The sequence below is a fragment of the Lithobates pipiens genome, unplaced genomic scaffold, assembly GCF_037356315.1.
Source record: "Lithobates pipiens isolate NorthernLeopardFrog02 unplaced genomic scaffold, aLitPip1_a1.2 Scaffold_13, whole genome shotgun sequence".
Taxonomy (NCBI): Eukaryota; Metazoa; Chordata; class Amphibia; order Anura; family Ranidae; genus Lithobates; species Lithobates pipiens.
In genome coordinates this window covers 536,806,739-536,826,765 of record NW_027507718.1, presented here as the reverse complement: position 1 = coordinate 536,826,765, position 20,027 = coordinate 536,806,739, and the positions used below count along the sequence as shown (strand labels likewise).

The 20,027-nt window shown below is 58.2% G+C and overlaps 1 protein-coding gene across 1 annotated transcript in view; it reads left to right on the top strand.

The window, feature by feature from the left end:
- Positions 1-20,027, top strand: part of LOC143975968 (myosin-IIIa-like) — a 192,336-nt gene that overhangs the window by 11,961 nt on the left and 160,348 nt on the right. The window contains exon 2 of the mRNA XM_077478497.1: positions 7,490-7,658. Within this exon, the coding sequence (XP_077334623.1) occupies positions 7,490-7,658 (169 nt within the window). The remainder of the gene's footprint in view (positions 1-7,489; positions 7,659-20,027) is intronic.

Below are 20,027 nucleotides of genomic sequence, written 5' to 3'. Positions count from 1 at the left end.
CTCCAGTCTCAGAAGCATCAACTTCTAGGATAAAAGGCAACGTAGGATCAGGATGTGCCAACACAGGAGCAGAAACAAAGGCAGCCATGAGAGTCTCAAAGGCCTTAATGGACTCCGGAGACCAACTCTGTGGGTTACCGTCCTTTCTGGTCATATCAGTCAGAGGCTTGACCAGAGACGAGAAGTTACAAATAAACTTCTGATAGTAGTTGGCAAAGCCCAGGAAACGCTGCAGAGGATGTAAACCCACGGGGTCGGGGCCACTGTAGGACTGCCGAAAGTTTCTCTGGGTCCATCGAAAAACCAGCAGTGGAAATGACAGCCCAGGAATGTAACCTGTTCACGATGGAACTCGCACTTCTCCAGTTTACAATAGAGATTGTTCTCTCTTAGTTTCTGAAGTACACGACAGACATCTGTGTGGTGGCTCTCCAGGGACTTGGAAAATATGAGGATATCATTGAGATAAACCACCACACACAATTGCAACAAATCTCGGAGGACATCGTTAATAAATTCCTGGAAAACTGTCGGGGCGTTACAAAGGCCAAAAGGCATTACCAGGTATTCATAATGGCCTGTTCTGGTATTAAACACAGTTTTCCACTCGTCGCCCTCCTTAATGCGCACGAGATTGTATGCCCCTCTCAGGTCAAGCTTCATGAAAACTGTTGCTCCTTTAGAGGCGGTCAAATAACTCCATAATTAAGGGAATCGGGTAGGCATTCTTAATCATGACACGATTGAGACCCCTATAATCTATACAAGGTCTCAGTTCACCGCTCTTCTTTTTCACAAAGAAGAAACCAGCACCAGCAGGAGACGAGGATTTGCGGATGAAACCTCGAGAAAGTGCGTCAGCAACATACTCCTCCATGGCCTTATCCTCCAAGACTGACAAAGGGTAAACCCGGCCACGAGGAGGTATGGCACCAGGTTGAAGGTCAACTGCGCAATCATAAGGCCGTTGTGGAGGCAAACTACCGGCTTGACCTTTATCAAAGACATCCCTAAAATCACGGTACTCCTCCGGCAGGGAGGGGAGTGAAGCGGTGCACAGGACCTTGGATACCTTCAGGAAGCATGTCTCCCTGCATTGTGGTGACCAGGAGAGAACCTCAGCGCAGAGCCAATCAAAAGAGGGGTTGTGCCTCTGTAACCAAGGATAACCAATAACCAGCGGAAATCTGGGTGAGGAAATAACTTGGAATTGGATTATCTCATGGAGAAGAGCCCCTACGGCCATGGACAACGGAACCGTCTCATGAGTCACATGGGCAGGCTGTAAAGGTCTCCCGTCAAGAGCCTCAATGGCAAGTGGAGTGTCACGCAGCTGCAGCGGAATCGAGTGCTGCGAAACAAATGCAGCATCAATGAACAGGCCTGCAGCCCCATAGTGGATTAGAGCCTGTATCTCGATGGACGACTCAGCCCAAGAAAGGGTGACCAAAACCAGGGGCTTATCCTTCTGGATAACTGGGGACGAAACAACGCCACCTAATGTCTGTCTATGACAGGACCTCAAGGTTCGGGCGTTCCCTGGACGGGTAGGACAAGACTTCAAAAAGTGACCTGCCTGGCCACAATAAAGGCACAATCTCTCCCTCCTCCTAAAGGCGCTCTCATCCGCAGGGAGACGCATGAAGCCCAGGTGCATGGGTTCATCTTCACTGACCGACTCGGTACCAGGAGGCATGGGAGGTGAGGGAGGCATGGGAGGTGAGGGAGGCACGGGAGGTGAGGGAGGCATGGGTGGTGAGGGAGGCATGGGAGGTGAGGGAGGCAAGGGAGGCATGGGAGGCGAGGGAGGCATGGGAGGCGAGGGAGGCATGGGAGGTGAGAGAGGCATGGGAGGTGAAGGAGGCATGGGAGGTGAGGGAGGCATGGGAGGTGAGGGAGGCATGGGAGGTGAGGGAGGCATGGGAGGTGAGGGAGGCATGGGAGGTGAGGGAGGCATGGGAGGTGAGGGAGGCATGGGTGGTGAGGGAGGCATGGGAGGTGAGGGAGGCAAGGGAGGCATGGGAGGCGAGGGAGGCATGGGAGGCGATGGAGGCATGGGAGGTGAGAGAGGCATGGGAGGTGAAGGAGGCATGGGAGGTGAGGGAGGCATGGGAGGTGAGGGAGGCATGGGAGGTGAGGGAGGCATGGGAGGTGAGGGAGGCATGGGAGGTGAGGGAGGCATGGGAGGTGAGGGAGGCATGGGTGGGACTACAAAGCTTGGAGGCAAATGTACAGGAGGCTTCCGCAAGTGCTCCTTAAGAGAAAGTCTTTCTCTGAGTCTGGAGTCAATGAGGATGGCAAACGAGATGAAGCTCTCCAGCTCAGTGGGTATATCTCGGGCTGCTATCTCATCCTTGATGGAATCCGAGAGACCATGAGAATGGCGTAGTTGGCAACAGCAGAAGCGGAGCGTGCGGGAAAGTCAAATACCCTTTTAAAGGAGGCCACAAACTCTGGGAAAACTCAAGACAACAGGTTTTTGCGTCTCCCATAGAGGGTTAGCCCAGACCAAGGCTCTCTCAGAAAGCAAAGAAATCACTTTGCTTCTGTCCGTGGGAAACGCCTGGGGCAGCATCTCAAAGTAAATCTCAACCTGGTTGCGAAACTCTCTGTATTGGACTGGATCGCCCCCAAATTGCTGGGGAAGCGGAGCAGAACCAGACATACCTCTTATAGACAAACCTCTTATAGAGGTAATACTCAAGCTCAGTGGAGAGATGGGAGCTGGCAATTAGCTGATAGCTGAGTGGCCAGCTCAGAGAAGGAAGGGCTGAGCCCAGCTCTGACACTTTCCAGAGTGAACACACCCCCCCCCCCCCAGACGATCGTCTGTTCATTGCACGGGGGGCCCTTCGCTGGTGGACATATCCCCACTCTGCAAACACTTCTCTGTATCTTACAGGAAGCTTTTCACTACCAAAATGGGTCTCTCCCAGCGTCAGTCGGCCCCAGTCAGCTCTTTAGAGCGGGTTGTGGGAGAACTAACACTCGGAGACGCCATGACAATACATATTAACCACTTCCCACCCGGCCAATGCATATATACGGCCGGGTGGGAGCCGTCTACTCCTGATAGGACGTTCAGGAACGTCATTCAGGAGTAGCGGGATCGCGCGCGCGTGCCCGCGCAGCGGCGCGATCCCGATGTGCTCGTGTCACCCGGACACGGCACATCTCAGATCGGCAGGAGGGCTCTGTGATTGGCCCTCCTGATCACATGACGGCCGTGTCCAATCACGGCCGTCATGTGATGTAAACAAACAGCCGGTTGCTAGGCAATCGGCTCCTCCTCTCCTCACACAGAAGTCATCGCTGAGGAGAGGAGAGCAGAACGCTGCAGCCGGCTGATGATCAGTGAGTATGAGCTGTTTTTTACAGCTTTTTACTCACTGATCATCAGTGTAGTGTCAACACACAACACACCACACAGTACAAACACAGTCCCCACACATGTCCCCAAAACATACATGTCCCCAAATAATAAAAACACATGTCCCTAATAATAAAAACATGTCCCCCACATATGTCCCACTAAAATCACATGTCCCAATGATTATCTGCACACATATGTACGTGATCACCTGCACACATATGTACATGATCATTTGCGTACATATGTCCGTGATCACACAAACCAATTATTATACACTTAACGGAATTTTTTTTACCAAAAACATGTAGCAGAATACATTTTGGCTTAAATTTATGACAAAATTTGATTTTATTGGATTTCTTTTCAAATAGAAAAAAGAAAATATTGTTTTTTTTCCAAATTTCCGCTATTTTTGCGCTTATATCGCAAAAAAAAAAAAAACGATTCGTGAATAAATAACACCAAAATAAAGCTCTATTTGTGCGAACAAAATGATAAAAATTTCATTTGTGTACAGTGTAGCATGACCGCGCAATTGTCACTGAAAGCGCAAGAGCGATGAAAGCTGAAAATTGGGCTGGGAAGGAAGGGGGTGAAAGTGCCCCCCGGTATTGTAGTGGTTAAATACATCTTCAGAAAATGTCCACAACATAGTGAAGGTGTTTCTCCAATGTCTGCCTACCTGCACTGTGCCTGCGGCCTACACCGACCCATCTGCATATCCCACTATGTTCCTGTGAGTCCCCAGTCCCCACCATCCTCTGTAGACAATCCTGGAACCACAGGAACTCTTTACTTCTCCCTTTCTTCAGCCTCCTGTACTTCCTGGCCGTTGAAGAGGACATTCCTGGGGCGGCCATGTACCAGTAGGCTAGGCTTGCCTGACTTATAGGAACTGGGACTGCTATAGGCGACTCTACACTAAGCTCTATTCCCTGATCCCTGGTATAGAGGCCACCATTACACTACAATTGGATGATTTATGTGACACACAAGATACGATGTCCAGTATATAATCAGTCCAGACAGTGAAGAAGTCTCACATATGTGGCACACCTGTTGTGGACATTTTTATGAATGTATGGTTGTCAGGCGTCCCCCAGTGTCAGTTTTGCTGTAATACACTCATGTGAGGGTATTCACACATACAGACGTTGGTGGAAGACCATTGGCTGTGGAAACCTTCCCGTGGACACGGCGGATCTGTTTGCTCTTTTAAAGCGGGAGTCCGCCGGGACTCCGCGTTTTTTTTTTTTTTTTTTTTAAAAGCCAGCAGCTACAAATACTGCAGCTGCTGACTTTTAAAATAGTGACACTTACCTGTCCAGCGCGCCCGCGATGTCGGCACCCGAAGCCGATCTGTAGATCGCCTCTCGGGTGCTGCCGCCGCCATCTTGGGTATGGGAATCAGGAAGTGGAGCCTTTCGGCTTCATTTCCCGGTTCCCTACTGCGCATGCGCGAGTCGCTCTGCGCAATAAGGATGGTCCCCGCTGTCTCTGGGATCCGTGTGTTTCCCAGCAGGCAGCGGGGCACTTGCGGAAAGGGGCGTAATGTACGCCCCTTTCCGCAGAGAGCTATCCCGGAAGTGGGTGCAGATACCTGTACTGTACAGGTATCTGCACCCCCCCTCCCCCCTGAAAGGTGCCAATTGTGGCGTCAGAGGGGGGGAGGGTTCCGATGAGCGGAAGGTCCACTTTAGGGTGGACCTCCGCTTTAAGGATGTTTGTTTATGTCTCAACAAGGGACTGACCACTCCATGGTGACCGCATCTAAACTCCTAAGTAAGCAGATCTGTGTACATGGGAACCATAGTATAACCATACAAAATGATGGCCTACTGAGCCATGAGAGAGTACGGCTCCCGTCATTGTTAGTGGTGGGAATGTGCACACGATCGTGTTCAGAGCCATGTGCTTGCCGTATGGTTTTGCACATGATCGTCTGCACACATCACTACTTTATTTCTATTTGAATATATACATGTGTGTGATTGGTTCTTTTGAAAGAATACAAGTGTCTGATTGGCTGATTCTGAAGCCACCGCCTTCCTTTGTTCATTCATGTTGACAGTATAAATAAAAGGAGTAAAAATGTTCGAGTCAGGATTCTGCTGAGCTCAACGTGATACCAACATCTGTTTGTGGGGGGGCCAACAGTTTGCACAGCACTTTACAATATAAAGGGGGAGGGTCCAATTACAATTCACTCCAATACAGAAGGAAAAGGAGGGTCCTGCTCATGGAGCTTACAATCTAAAGGAAGGGGGAGGCGGTAAAAAAGGTAATGGCTGCGGGGGACGATCTAATGGAGGAGGAGACAAGGGAGGAGGAGGTCCAGGGAGGAGGAGACAAGGGAGGAGGAGGTCCAGGGAGGAGGAGACAAGGGAGCGAGGGAGGAGGAGACAAGGGAGCGAGGGAGAAGGAGGTCCTGGGAAGAGACAAGGGAGCGAGGGAGGAGGAGGTCCTGGGAAGAGGAGACAAGGGAGGAGGAGGTTCCGGGAGGAGGAGACAAGGGAGCGAGGGAGGAGGAGACAAGAGAGTGAGGGAGGAGGAAGTCCTGGGGAGGAGACAAGGGAGTGAGGGAGGAGGAGACAAGGGAGCGAGGGAGGAGGAGGTCCTGGGAGGAGGAGACAAGGGAAGAGGAGGTCCTGGGAGGAGGAGGCAAGGGAGCGAGGGAGGAGGAGACAAGGGAGCGAGGGAGGAGGAGACAAGGGAGCGAGGGAGGGGGAGACAAGGGAGCGAGGGAGGGGGAGACAAGGGAGCGAGGGAGGGAGGAGGAGAAAAGGGAGCGAGGGAGGAGGAGGTCCTGGGAGGAGGAGACAAGGGAGGAGGAGGTTCCGGGAGAAGGAGGAGACAAGAGAGTGAGGGAGGAGGAAGTCCTGGGGGAGGAGAAAAGGGAGTGAGGAAGGAGGAGACAAGGGAGCGAGGGAGGAGGAGGTCCTGGGAGGAGGAGGCAAGGGAGCGAGGGAGGAGGAGACAAGGGAGCGAGGGAGGAGGAGGTCCCGGGAGGAGGAGGAGACAAGGGAGGAGGAGGTCCCGGGAGGAGGAGACAAGGGAGCGGGGGAGGAGGAGGTCCCGGGAGGAGGAGACAAGGGAGCGAGGGAGGAGGAGGTCCTGGGAGGAGGAGACAAGGGAGTGGGGGAGGAGGAGACAAGGGAGCGAGGGAGGAGGAGGTCCCGGGAGGAGACAAGGGAGCGAGGGAGGAGAAGTTCCCAGGAGGAGGAGACAAGGGAGCGGGGGAGGAGGAGACAAGGGAGCGGGGGAGGAGGAGACAAGGGAGCGGGGGAGGAGGAGACAAGGGAGCGGGGGAGGAGGAGACAAGGGAGTGAGGGAGGAGGAGGTCCTGGGAGGAGGAGACAAGGGAGCGAGGGAGGAGGAGGTCCCGGGAGGAGACAAGGGAGCGAGGGAGGAGAAGTTCCCGGGAGGAGGAGACAAGGGAGCGGGGGAGGAGGAGACAAGGGAGCGAGGGAGGAGGAGGTCCCGGGAGGAGAAGACAAGGCAGCGAGGGAGGAGGAGGTCCTGGGAGGAGGAGACAAGGGAGCGGGGGAGGAGGTCCTGGGAGGAGGAGACAAGGGAGCGGGGGGAAGAGGAGGTCCTGGGAGGAGGAGACAAGGGAGCGAGGGAGGAGGAGGTCCCGGGAGGAGGAGACAAGGGAGCGGGGGAAGAGGCGGTCCTGGGAGGAGGAGACAAGGGAGCGGGGGAGGAGGAGACAAGGGAGCGAGGGAGGAGGAGGTCCTGGGAGGAGGAGACAAGGGAGCGAGGGAGGAGGAGGTCCCGGGAGGAGAAGACAAGGGAGCGAGGGAGGAGGAGGTCCTGGGAGGAGGAGACAAGGGAGCGGGGGAGGAGGAGGTCCTGGGAGGAGGAGACAAGGGAGCGAGGGAGGAGGAGACAAGGGAGCGAGGGAGGAGGAGACAAGGGAGCGAGGGAGGAGGAGACAAGGGAGGAGGAGGTCCTGTGTAGGTGTGTGTGGGAGTGTCGGTGGGCGGGGCGGACGGTCACATTGGCGGTATAGGTGTGTGTGGGAGTGTCGGGGGCGGGCGGATGGTCACATGGGCGGTATAGGTGAATGTGTGAGTGTCGGGGGGGCGGGGCGGACGGTGACGTTAGGCGGTATAGGTGTGTGTGGGAGTGTCGGGGGGCGGGGCGGTATTGCGGAGGTACACGAGGATCGGATCGGATGGAGTCGGAGGGGAGAAGATCGGACGATGCGGCTCAAATCAGCGACCTGACCGAAGACAGACTGCTGACCGTCCTGAGGGGGCGGGACTCCGAGGGGCGGGTCTATGCGAGTGCCGAACACCCCCTCCCCCACTTACCTACCCCCCATCACCACCTACCTGACCACCCCCCGATCACCACCTACCTGACCACCCAACCACCCATCTACCTAGCGATCCTCAACTACCTACCTACCCGCCCTCCCCACCTGAGTGATTACCTAGGTAGGTGGGGGGGTAGTGGTGGTAGTAGGTAGGTGGGTGGGGAGTAGGTGGGTGGGGGTGGTAGTAATAGGGGGTAGTCGTAGGTAGGTGGGGGTGGTAGCAGTAGGTAGGTGGGGGGTAGTAGTAGGGGGTAGTTGTAGGTAGGTGGGGGTGGTAGCAGTAGGTAGGTGGATGGGGGTGGTAGTAGTAGGGGTAGTCATAGGTAGTAGTAGTAGGTAGGTGGGTGTGGTAGTAGTAGGGGTAGTAGTAGGTAGGTGGGGGTAGTAGTAGGCAGGGGGGTAGTAGGTAGGTAGTTGGGGGGGGTAGTAGTAGGTAGGGGGTAGTAGAAGGTAGGTGGGTGGGTTGGTAGTAGTAGGTAGGTGGGGGATAGGTAGGTGGATGTGGTAGTAGTAGGAGGTAGTAGTAGTGGGTCGGTAGGTAGGTGGTAGTGGTAGGTGGGGGGGGGTAGTAGTGGGTCGGTAGGTGGTAGGTAGGGGTAGTAGTGGTAGGGTGGGTTGTAGGTAGTGGGTGGGGGTGGTAGTAGTAGGGGGTAGTCATAGGTAGGTGGGGGTGGTAGTAGTAGGTAGGGGGGTGGGGGGTAGTAGTAGTGGGGGGGTAGTAGTAGGGGGGGTAGTAGAAGGTAGGTGGGGGATAGGTAGGTGGATGTGGTAGAAGTAGGGGGTAGTAGTAGTGGGTCGGTAGGTAGGTGGTAGGTAGGTGGAGGTAGTGGTAGGTAGGTGGGGGTAGTAGTAGTAGGTAGGGGGTAGTAGTAGGTAGGGGGTGGGTGTGGTAGTAGTGGGGGGTAGTAGTAGGGGGGTAGTAGAAGGTAGGTGGGGGATAGGTAGGTGGATGTGGTAGAAGTAGGGGGTAGTAGTAGTGGGTCGGTAGGTAGGTGGTAGGTAGTAGGTAGGTGGGGGTAGTGGTAGGTAGGTGGGGGTAGTAGTGGGTCGGTAGGTGGTAGGTAGGGGTTAGTAGTGGTAGGGTGGGGGGTAGGTAGGTGGGTGGGGTGGGGCTGGTAGTAGTAGGGGGTAGTCGTAGGTATGTGGGGTGGTAGTAGTAGGTAGGTGGAGGGTAGGTAGGTGGGTGGGGGTGGTAGTAGTAGTAGGGGGTAGTAGTAGGTAGGTGGGGGTGGTAGTAGTAGGTAGGTTTAGTGGTAGGTAGGGGGTAGTAGGTAGGTGGGGGTAGTGGTAGGTAGGTGGGTAGTAGTAGGTAGGTGGGTGGGTGTGGTAGTAGGGGGGTAGTAGTAGGTAGGTGGATGTGGTAGTAGTAGGGGTAGTATTAGTGGGTCGGTAGGTAGGTGGGGGTAGTGGTAGTTAGGTGGGGGTAGTAGTGGGTCGGTAGGTGGTAGGTAGGTGGATGGGCGTGGTAGTAGTAGGTAGGTGGGGGTGGTAGTAGTAGGAAGGTTGGGGTGGTAGTAGTAGGTAGGTGGGTGGGTGGGGGTGGTAGTAGTAGTAGGGGGTAGTAGTAGGTAGGTTGGTGGTGGTAGTAGTAGGCAGGTGGGTGGGGGGTAGTAGTAGGTAGGTGGGTAGGTGGGGGGGTGGTAGTACGTAGGGGGTAGTAGTAGGTAGGTGGGGGTGGTAGTAGTAGGTAGGTAGGTGGGTGGGGGTGGTAGTAGTAGGGGGTAGTAGTAGGTAGGTGGGGGTGGTAGTAGTAGGTAGGTGGGTGGGTGTGGTAGTAGGGGGGTAGTAGTAGGGGGGTAGTAGAAGGTAGGTGGGGGATAGGTAGGTGGATGTGGTAGTAGTAGGGGTAGTATTAGTGGGTCGGTAGGTAGGTGGGGGTAGTGGTAGTTAGGTGGGGGTAGTAGTGGGTCGGTAGGTGGATGGGCGTGGTAGTAGTAGGTAGGTGGGGGTGGTAGTAGTAGGCAGGTTGGGGTGGTAGTAGTAGGTAGGTGGGTGGGTGGGGGTGGTAGTAGTAGGGGGTAGTAGTAGGTAGGTTGGTGGGGGGTAGTAGTAGGTAGGTGGGGGGGTGGTAGTACGTAGGGGGTAGTAGTAGGTAGGTGGGGGTGGTAGTAGTAGGTAGGTGGGTGGGGGTGGTAGTAGTAGGGGGTAGTAGTAGGTAGGTGGGGGTGGTAGTAGTAGGTAGGTGGGTGTGGTAGTAGTAGTAGGTAGGTGGGTGGGGGGGTAGTAGTAGGTAGGGGGTAGTAGGTAGGTAGGTGGTAGGTAGGGGGTAGGTAGGTGGGTGTGGTAGTAGTAGGGGGTAGTCGTAGGTAGGTGGGGGTGGTAGTAGTAGGGGGTAGTCGTAGGTAGGTGGGGGTGGTAGTAGTAGGTAGGTGGGGATTAGGTAGGTGGGTGGGTGGTAGTAGTAGGTAGGTTTAGTAGTAGGTAGGGGTAGTAGGTAGGTGGGTAGTAGTAGGTAGGTGGGTGGGTGGGTGTGGTAGTAGGGGGGTATTAGAAGGTAGGTGGATGTGGTAGTAGTAGGGGTAGTATTAGTGGGTCGGTAGGTAGGTGGGGGTAGTGGTAGTTAGGTGGGGTAGTAGTGGGTCGGTAGGTGGTAGGTAGGTGGATGGGCGTGGTAGTAGTAGGTAGGTGGGGGTGGTAGTAGTAGGCAGGTTGGGGTGGTAGTAGTAGTTAGGTGGGTGGGTGGGGGTGGTAGTAGTAGGGGGTAGTAGTAGGTAGGTTGGTGGTAGTAGTAGGCAGGTGGGTGGGGGGTAGTAGTAGGTAGGTGTGTAGTAGGTAGGTGGGGGGTGGTAGTACGTAGGGGGTAGTAGTAGTAGGTAGGTGGGTGGGGGTGGTAGTAGTAGGGGGTAGTAGTAGGTAGGTGGGGGTGGTAGTAGTAGGTAGGTGGGTGGGGGTGGTAGTAGTAGGTAGGTGGGTGGGGGTGGTAGTAGTAGGTAGGTGGGTGGGGGTGGTAGTAGTAGGTAGGGGGTAGTAGGTAGGTGGGGGGTAGTGGAAGGTAGGTGGTAGGTAGGGGGTAGTAGTGGTAGGGTGGGGGGTAGGTAGGTGGGTGTGGTAGTAGTAGGGGTAGTCGTAGGTAGGTGGGGGTGGTAGTAGTAGGTAGGTGGGGATTAGGTAGGTGGGTGGGGTGGTAGTAGTAGGCAGGTAGGTAGGTGGGTGGGTGGGCAGGTAGTCAAGGTAGGTGGGGAGGTAGTGGTGGGTCGGTAGTAGTAGGTTGGTGGGGGTAGGTAGATGGGAGGGGGTGGTAGTAGTAGGTAGGTGGGGGTGGTAGTAGTAGGTAGGTGGGGGTAGGTAGGTGGGTGGGGTGGTAGTAGTAGGTAGGTGGGTGGGTGGGCGGGTGTCGGTAGGTAGGTGGGGAGGTAGTGGTGGGTCGGTAGGTAGGTGGGGGTGGTAGTAGTAGGGGGTAGTCGTAGGTAGGTGGGGGTGGTAGTAGTAGGTAGGTAGGTAGGTAGGTGGGTGGGCGGGTAGTCGTAGGTAGGTGGGGAGGTAGTGGATGGGTCGGTAGTAGTAGGGGGTAGTCGTAGGTAGGTGGGGGTGGTAGTAGTAGGTAGGTAGGTAGGTGGGTGGGCGGGTAGTCGTAGGTAGGTGGGGAGGTAGTGGTGGGTCGGTAGGTAGGTGGGGTGGTAGTAGTAGGTAGGTGGGGGTAGGTAGATGGGTGGGGGTGGTAGTAGTAGGTAGGTGGGGGGTGGTAGTAGTAGGTAGGTGGGTGGGGTGGTAGTAGTAGGTAGGTGGGTGGGGGGTAGTAGTAGGTAGGTGGGTGGGTGGGCGGGTAGTCGTAGGTAGGTAGGGAGGTAGTGGTGGTTCGGTAGGTAGGTGGGGTGGTAGTAGTAGGTAGGTGGGGGTAGGTAGATGGGTGGGGTGGTAGTAGTAGGTAGGTGGGGGTGGTAGTAGTAGGTAGGTGGGGGTAGGTAGGTGGGTGGGGTGGTAGTAGTAGGTATGTGGGTGGGGTGGTAGTACGTAGGGGGTAGTAGTAGGTAGGTGGGTGGGCGGGTAGTCGGTAGGTAGGTGGGGAGGTAGTGGTGGGTCGGTAGGTAGGTGGGGGTGGTAGTAGTAGGTAGGTAGGTGGGTGGGCGGGTAGTCGTAGGTAGGTGGGGAGGTAGTGGTGGGTCGGTAGGTAGGTGGGGTGGTAGTAGTAGGTTGGTGGGGGTAGGTAGATGGGTGGGGGTGGTAGTAAAAGGTAGGTGGGGTGGTAGTAGTAGGTAGGTGGGTGGGGTGGTAGTAGTAGGTAGGTGGGTGGGGTGGTAGTACGTAGGGGGTAGTAGTAGGTAGGTGGGCGGGTAGTCGGTAGGTGGGTGGGCGGGTAGTCGTAGGAAGGTGGGGAGGTAGTGGTGGGTCGGTAGGTAGGTGGGGCGGGTAGTAGTAGGTAGGTGGGGGTAGGTAGATGGTTGGGGGTGGTAGTAGTAGGTAGGTGGGGGTGGTAGTAGTAGGTAGGTGGGGGTAGGTAGGTGGGTGGGGTGGTAGTAGTAGGTAGGTGGGTGGGGTGGTAGTACGTAGGGGGTAGTAGTAGGTAGGTAGGTGGGGGAGGTAGTGGTGGGTCGGTAGGTAGGTGGGGGTGGTAGTAGTAGGTAGGTAGGTAGGTGGGTGGGCGGGTAGTCGTAGGTAGGTGGGGAGGTAGTGGTGCGTCGGTAGGTAGGTGGGGGTGGTAGTAGTAGGGGGTAGTTGTAGGTAGGTGGGGGTGGTAGTAGTAGGTAGGTAGGTAGGTGGGTGGGCGGGTAGTCGTAGGTAGGTAGGGAGGTAGTGGTGGGTCGGTAGGTAGGTGGGGTGGTAGTAGTAGGTAGGTGGGGGTAGGTAGATGGGTGGGGGTGGTAGTAGTAGGTAGGTGGGGGTGGTAGTAGTAGGTAGATGGGGGTAGGTAGGTGGGTGGGGTGGTAGTAGTAGGTAGGTGGGTGGGGGTAGTAGTAGGTAGGTGGGGGTGGTAGTAGTAGGTAGGTAGGTGGGTGGGCGGGTAGTCGTAGGTAGGTGGGGAGGTAGTGGTGGGTCGGTAGGTAGGTGGGGTGGTAGTAGTAGGTAGGTGGGGGTAGGTAGATGGTTGGGGGTGGTAGTAGTAGGTAGGTGGGGGTGGTAGTAGTAGGTAGGTGGGGGTAGGTAGGTGGGTGGGGTGGTAGTAGTAGGTAGGTGGGTGGGGTGGTAGTACGTAGGGGGTAGTAGTAGGTAGGTGGGTGGGTGGATAGTCGGTAGGTAGGTGGGGAGGTAGTGGTGGGTCGGTAGGTAGGTGGGGGTGGTAGTAGTAGGTAGGTAGGTGGGTGGGTAGTCGTAGGTAGGTGGGGAGGTAGTGGTGGGTCGGTAGGTAGGTGGGGGTGGTAGTAGTAGGGGGTAGTCGTAGGTAGGTGGGGGTGGTAGTAGTAGGTAGGTAGGTAGGTGGGTGGGCAGGTAGTCGTAGGTAGGTAGGGAGGTAGTGGTGGGTCGGTAGGTAGGTGGGGTGGTAGTAGTAGGTAGGTGGGGGTGGTAGTAGTAGGTAGGTGGGGGTGGTAGTAGTAGGTAGGTGGGGTAGGTGGGTTGGGTGGTAGAAGTAGGTAGGTGGGTGGGGGGTAGTAGTAGGTAGGTGGGGGTGGTAGTAGTAGGTAGGTAGGTGGGTGGGCGGGTAGTCGTAGGTAGGTGGGGAGGTAGTGGTGGGTCGGTAGGTAGGTGGGGGTGGTAGTAGTAGGGGGTAGTCCTAGGTAGGTGGGGGTGGTAGTAGTAGGTAGGTAGGTGGGTGGGTGGGCGGGTAGTCGTAGGTAGGTGGGGAGGTAGTGGTGGGTCGGTAGGTAGGTGGGGGTGGTAGTAGTAGGGGGTAGTCGTAGGTAGGTGGGGGTGGTAGTAGTAGGTAGGTAGGTACGTGGGTGGGTGGGTAGTCGTAGGTAGGTGGGGAGGTAGTGGTGGGTCGGTAGGTAGGTAGGTGGGTGGGGATTAGGTAGGTGGGTGGGAAGGTAGTGGTGGGTCGGTAGGTAGGTGGGGGAGTAGTGGTGGGTCGGTAGGTAGGTGGGGTGGTAGTAGTAGGGGGTAGTCGTAGGTAGGTGGGGGTGGTAGTAGTAGGTAGGTAGGTAGGTGGGTGGGCAGGTAGTCGTAGGTAGGTAGGGAGGTAGTGGTGGGTCGGTAGGTAGGTGGGGTGGTAGTAGTAGGTAGGTGGGGGTGGTAGTAGTAGGTAGGTGGGGGTGGTAGTAGTAGGTAGGTGGGGTAGGTGGGTTGGGTGGTAGAAGTAGGTAGGTGGGTGGGGGGTAGTAGTAGGTAGGTGGGGGTGGTAGTAGTAGGTAGGTAGGTGGGTGGGCGGGTAGTCGTAGGTAGGTGGGGAGGTAGTGGTGGGTCGGTAGGTAGGTGGGGGTGGTAGTAGTAGGGGGTAGTCCTAGGTAGGTGGGGGTGGTAGTAGTAGGTAGGTAGGTGGGTGGGTGGGCGGGTAGTCGTAGGTAGGTGGGGAGGTAGTGGTGGGTCGGTAGGTAGGTGGGGGTGGTAGTAGTAGGGGGTAGTCGTAGGTAGGTGGGGGTGGTAGTAGTAGGTAGGTAGGTACGTGGGTGGGTGGGTAGTCGTAGGTAGGTAGGTGGGTGGGGATTAGGTAGGTGGGTGGGAAGGTAGTGGTGGGTCGGTAGGTAGGTGGGGAGGTAGTGGTGGGTCGGTAGGTAGGTGGGTCGGTAGGTAGGTGGGGAGGTAGTGGTGGGTCGGTAGGTAGGTGGGGAGGTAGTGGTGGGTCGGTAGGTAGGTGGGGAGGTAGTGGTGGGTCGGGAGGTAGGTGGGGAGGTAGTGGTGGGTCGGTAGGTGGGTGGGGGAGGTAGTGGTGGGTCGGGAGGTAGGTGGGGAGGTAGTGGTGGGTCGGAAGATAGGTGGGGAGGTAGTGGTGGGTCGGTAGGTAGGTGGGGAGGTAGTGGTGGGTCGGGAGGTAGGTGGGGAGGAAGTGGTGGGTCGGTAGGTAGGTGGGTCGGTAGGTAGGTGGGGAGGTAGTGGTGGGTCGGTAGGTAGGTGGGGAGGTAGTGGTGGGTCGGTAGGTAGGTGGGGAGGTAGTGGTGGGTCGGGAGGTAGGTGGGGAGGTAGTGGTGGGTCTGGAGGTAGGTGGGGAGGTAGTGGTGGGTCGGTAGGTAGGTGGGGTCGGTAGGTAGGTGGGGAGGTAGTGGTGGGGAGGTAGGTAGGTGGGGAGGTAGTGGTGGGTCGGTAGGTAGGTGGGGAGGTAGTGGTGGGTCGGTAGGTAGGTGGGGAGGTAGTGGTGGGTCGGGAGGTAGGTGGGGAGGTAGTGGTGGGTCGGTAGGTAGGTGGGGAGGTAGTGGTGGGTCGGTAGTGGTGGGTCGGTAGGTAGGTGGGGAGGTAGTGGTGGGTCGGTAGGTAGGTGGGGAGGTAGTGGTGGGTCGGTAGGTGGGGAGGTAGTGGTGGGTCGGGAGGTAGGTGGGGAGGAAGTGGTGGGTCGGTAGGTAGGTGGGGGGGTAGTGGTGGGTCGGTAGGTAGGTGGGGAGGTAGTGGTGGGTCGGTAGGTAGGTGGGGAGGTAGTGGTGGGTCGGTAGGTAGGTGGGGAGGTAGTGGTGGGTCGGTAGGTAGGTGGGGAGGTAGTGGTGGGTCGGTAGGTAGGTGGGGAGGTAGTGGTGGGTCGGTAGGTAGGTGGGGAGGTAGTGGTGGGTCGGTAGGTAGGTGGGGAGGTAGTGGTGGGTCGGGAGGTAGGTGGGGAGGTAGTGGTGGGTCGGGAGGTAGGTGGGGAGGTAGTGGTGGGTCGGTAGGTAGGTGGGGAGGTAGTGGTGGGTCGGTAGGTAGGTGGGGAGGTAGTGGTGGGTCGGGAGGTAGGTGGGGAGGTAGTGGTGGGTCGGTAGGTAGGTGGGTCGGTAGGTAGGTGGGGAGGTAGTGGTGGGTCGGTAGGTAGGTGGGGAGGTAGTGGTGGGTCGGTAGGTAGGTGGGGAGGTAGTGGTGGGTCGGTAGGTGGGGAGGTAGTGGTGGGTCGGGAGGTAGGTGGGGAGGTAGTGGTGGGTCGGTAGGTAGGTAGTGGTGGGTCGGTAGGTAGGTGGGGAGGTAGTGGTGGGTCGGTAGGTAGGTGGGGAGGTAGTGGTGGGTCGGTAGGTAGGTGGGGAGGTAGTGGTGGGTCGGTAGGTAGGTGGGGAGGTAGTGGTGGGTCGGTAGGTAGGTGGGGAGGTAGTGGTGGGTCGGTAGGTAGGTGGGGAGGTAGTGGTGGGTCGGTAGGTAGGTGGGGAGGTAGTGGTGGGTCGGTAGGTAGGTGGGGAGGTAGTGGTGGGTCGGTAGGTAGGTGGGGAGGTAGTGGTGGGTCGGTAGGTAGGTGGGGAGGTAGTGGTGGGTCGGTAGGTAGGTGGGGAGGTAGTGGTGGGTAGGTAGGTAGGTGGGGAGGTAGTGGTGGGTCGGTAGGTAGGTGGGGAGGTAGGTAGGTGGGGAGGTAGTGGTGGGTCGGTAGGTAGGTAGGTGGGTGGGGATTAGGTAGGTGGGTGGGCGGGAAGGTAGTGGTGGGTCGGTAGGTAGGTGGGGAGGTAGTGGTGGGTCGGTAGGTAGGTGGGGAGGTAGTGGTGGGTCGGTAGGTAGGTGGGGAGGTAGTGGTGGGTCGGTAGGTAGGTGGGTCGGTAGGTAGGTGGGGAGGTAGTGGTGGGTCGGTAGGTAGGTGGGGAGGTAGTGGTGGGTCGGTAGGTAGGTGGGGAGGTAGTGGTGGGTCGGGAGGTAGGTGGGGAGGTAGTGGTGGGTCGGTAGGTGGGTGGGGAGGTAGTGGTGGGTCGGGAGGTAGGTGGGGAGGTAGTGGTGGGTCGGAAGATAGGTGGGGAGGTAGTGGTGGGTCGGTAGGTAGGTGGGGAGGTAGTGGTGGGTCGGGAGGTAGGTGGGGAGGAAGTGGTGGGTCGGGAGGTAGGTGGGGAGGAAGTGGTGGGTCGGTAGGTAGGTGGGGAGGTAGTGGTGGGTCGGTAGGTAGGTGGGTCGGTAGGTAGGTGGGGAGGTAGTGGTGGGTCGGTAGGTAGGTGGGGAGGTAGTGGTGGGTCGGTAGGTAGGTGGGGAGGTAGTGGTGGGTCGGTAGGTAGGTGGGGAGGTAGTGGTGGGTCGGAAGATAGGTGGGGAGGTAGTGGTGGGTCGGTAGGTAGGTGGGGAGGTAGTGGTGGGTCGGGAGGTAGGTGGGGAGGAAGTGGTGGGTCGGTAGGTAGGTGGGGAGGTAGTGGTGGGTCGGTAGGTAGGTGGGTCGGTAGGTAGGTGGGGAGGTAGTGGTGGGTCGGTAGGTAGGTGGGGAGGTAGTGGTGGGTCGGTAGGTAGGTGGGGAGGTAGTGGTGGGTCGGGAGGTAGGTGGGGAGGTAGTGATGGGTCGGGAGGTAGGTGGGGAGGTAGTGGTGGGTCGGGAGGTAGGTGGGGAGGTAGTGGTGGGTCGGTAGGTAGGTGGGTCGGTAGGTAGGTGGGGAGGTAGTGGTGGGTCGGTAGGTAGGTGGGGAGGTAGTGGTGGGTCGGTAGGTAGGTGGGGAGGTAGTGGTGGGTCGGAAGATAGGTGGGGAGGTAGTGGTGGGTCGGTAGGTAGGTGGGGAGGTAGTGGTGGGTCGGGAGGTAGGTGGGGAGGAAGTGGTGGGTCGGTAGGTAGGTGGGGAGGTAGTGGTGGGTCGGTAGGTAGGTGGGTCGGTAGGTAGGTGGGGAGGTAGTGGTGGGTCGGTAGGTAGGTGGGGAGGTAGTGGTGGGTCGGTAGGTAGGTGGGGAGGTAGTGGTGGGTCGGTAGGTAGGTGGGGAGGTAGTGGTGGGTCGGGAGGTAGGTGGGGAGGTAGTGGTGGGTCGGGAGGTAGGTGGGGAGGTAGTGGTGGGTCGGTAGGTAGGTGGGTCGGTAGGTAGGTGGGGAGGTAGTGGTGGGTCGGTAGGTAGGTGGGAGGTAGTGGTGGGTCGGTAGGTAGGTGGGGAGGTAGTGGTGGGTCGGTAGGTAGGTGGGGAGGTAGTGGTGGGTCGGTAGGTAGGTGGGGAGGTAGTGGTGGGTCGGTAGGTAGGTGGGGAGGTAGTGGTGGGTCGGTAGGTAGGTGGGGAGGTAGTGGTGGGTAGGTAGGTAGGTGGGGAGGTAGTGGTGGGTCGGTAGGTAGGTGGGGAGGTAGTGGTGGGTCGGTAGGTAGGTGGGGAGGTAGTGGTGGGTAGGTAGGTAGGAGGGGAGGTAGTGGTGGGTCGGTAGGTAGGTGCGGAGGTAGGTAGGTGGGGAGGTAGTGGTGGGTCGGTAGGTAGGTAGGTGGGTGGGGATTAGGTAGGTGGGTGGGCGGGAGGTAGTGGTGGGTCGGTAGGTAGGTGGGGAGGTAGTGGTGGGTCGGTAGGTAGGTGGGGAGGTAGTGGTGGGTCGGTAGGTAGGTGGGGAGGTAGTGGTGGGTCGGTAGGTAGGTGGGTCGGTAGGTAGGTGGGGAGGTAGTGGTGGGTCGGTAGGTAGGTGGGGAGGTAGTGGTGGGTCGGTAGGTAGGTGGGGAGGTAGTGGTGGGTCGGAAGATAGGTGGGGAGGTAGTGGTGGGTCGGTAGGTAGGTGGGGAGGTAGTGGTGGGTCGGTAGGTAGGTGGGGAGGTAGTGGTGGGTCGGTAGGTAGGTGGGGAGGTAGTGGTGGGTCGGGAGGTAGGTGGGGAGGTAGTGGTGGGTCGGGAGGTAGGTGGGGAGGTAGTGGTGGGTCGGTAGGTAGGTGGGTCGGTAGGTAGGTGGGGAGGTAGTGGTGGGTCGGTAGGTAGGTGGGGAGGTAGTGGTGGGTCGGTAGGTAGGTGGGGAGGTAGTGGTGGGTAGGTAGGTAGGTGGGGAGGTAGTGGTTGGGTAGGTAGGTAGGTGGGGAGGTAGTGGTGGGTCGGTAGGTAGGTGGGGAGGTAGTGGTGGGTCGGTAGGTAGGTGGGGAGGTAGTGGTGGGTCGGTAGGTAGGTGGGGAGGTAGTGGTGGGTCGGTAGGTAGGTGGGGAGGTAGTGGTGGGTCGGTAGGTAGGTGGGGAGGTAGTGGTGGGTCGGTAGGTAGGTGGGGAGGTAGTGGTGGGTCGGTAGGTAGGTGGGGAGGTAGTGGTGGGTCGGTAGGTAGGTGGGGAGGTAGTGGTGGGTCGGTAGGTAGGTGGGGAGGTAGTGGTGGGTCGGTAGGTAGGTGGGGAGGTAGTGGTGGGTCGGTAGGTAGGTGGGGGGGTAGTGGTGGGTCGGTAGGTAGGTGGGGAGGGTAGTGGTGGGTCGGTAGGTAGGTGGGGAGGTAGTGGTGGGTCGGTAGGTAGGTGGGGAGGTAGTGGTGGGTCGGTAGGTAGGTGGGGAGGTAGTGGTGGGTCGGTAGGTAGGTGGGGAGGTAGTGGTGGGGTCGGTAGGTAGGTGGGGAGGTAGTGGTGGGTCGGTAGGTAGGTGGGGAGGTAGTGGTGGGTCGGTAGGTAGGTGGGGAGGTAGTGGTGGGTCGGTAGGTAGGTGGGGGGGGTAGTGGTGGGTCGGTAGGTAGGTGGGGGAGGTAGTGGTGGGTCGGTAGGTAGGTGGGGAGGTAGTGGTGGGTCGTAGGTAGGTGGGGAGGTAGTGGTGGGTCGGTAGGTAGGTGGGGAGGTAGTGGTGGGTCGGTAGGTAGGTGGGGAGGGTAGTGGTGGGTCGGTAGGTAGGTGGGGGAGGTAGTGGTGGGTCGGTAGGTAGGTGGGGAGGTAGTGGTGGGTCGGTAGGTAGGTGGGGAGGTAGTGGTGGGTCGGTAGGTAGGTGGGGAGGTAGTGGTGGGTCGGTAGGTAGGTGGGGAGGTAGTGGTGGGTCGGTAGGTAGGTGGGGAGGTAGTGGTGGGTCGGTAGGTAGGTGGGGAGGTAGTGGTGGGTCGGTAGGTAGGTGGGGAGGTAGTGGTGGGTCGGTAGGTAGGTGGGGGAGTAGTGGTGGGTCGGTAGGTAGGTGGGGAGGTAGTGGTGGGTCGGTAGGTAGGTGGGAGGTAGTGGTGGGTCGGTAGGTAGGTGGGGAGGTAGTGGTGGGTCGGTAGGTAGGTGGGGGAGGTAGTGGTGGGTCGGTAGGTAGGTGGGAGGTAGTGGTGGGTCGGTAGGTAGGTGGGGAGGTAGTGGTGGGTCGGTAGGTAGGTGGGGAGGTAGTGGTGGGTCGGTAGGTAGGTGGGGAGGTAGTGGTGGGTCGGTAGGTAGGTGGGGAGGTAGTGGTGGGTCGGTAGGTAGGTGGGGAGGTAGTGGTGGGTCGGTAGGTAGGTGGGGAGGGTAGTGGTGGGTCGGTAGGTAGGTGGGGAGGTAGTGGTGGGTCGGTAGGTAGGTGGGGAGGTAGTGGGTGGGTCGGTAGGTAGGTGGGGAGGTAGTGGTGGGTCGGTAGGTAGGTGGGGAGGTAGTGGTGGGTCGGTAGGTAGGTGGGGAGGTAGTGGTGGGTCGGTGAGGATCGGGAGGTAGGTGGGGAGGTAGTGGTGGGTCGGAGGGGAGGTAGGTGGGGAAGGTCAAGTGGCTGGGGTCGGTAGGTAGAAATTGTGGGGAGGTAGTGGTGGTGTCGGTAGGGT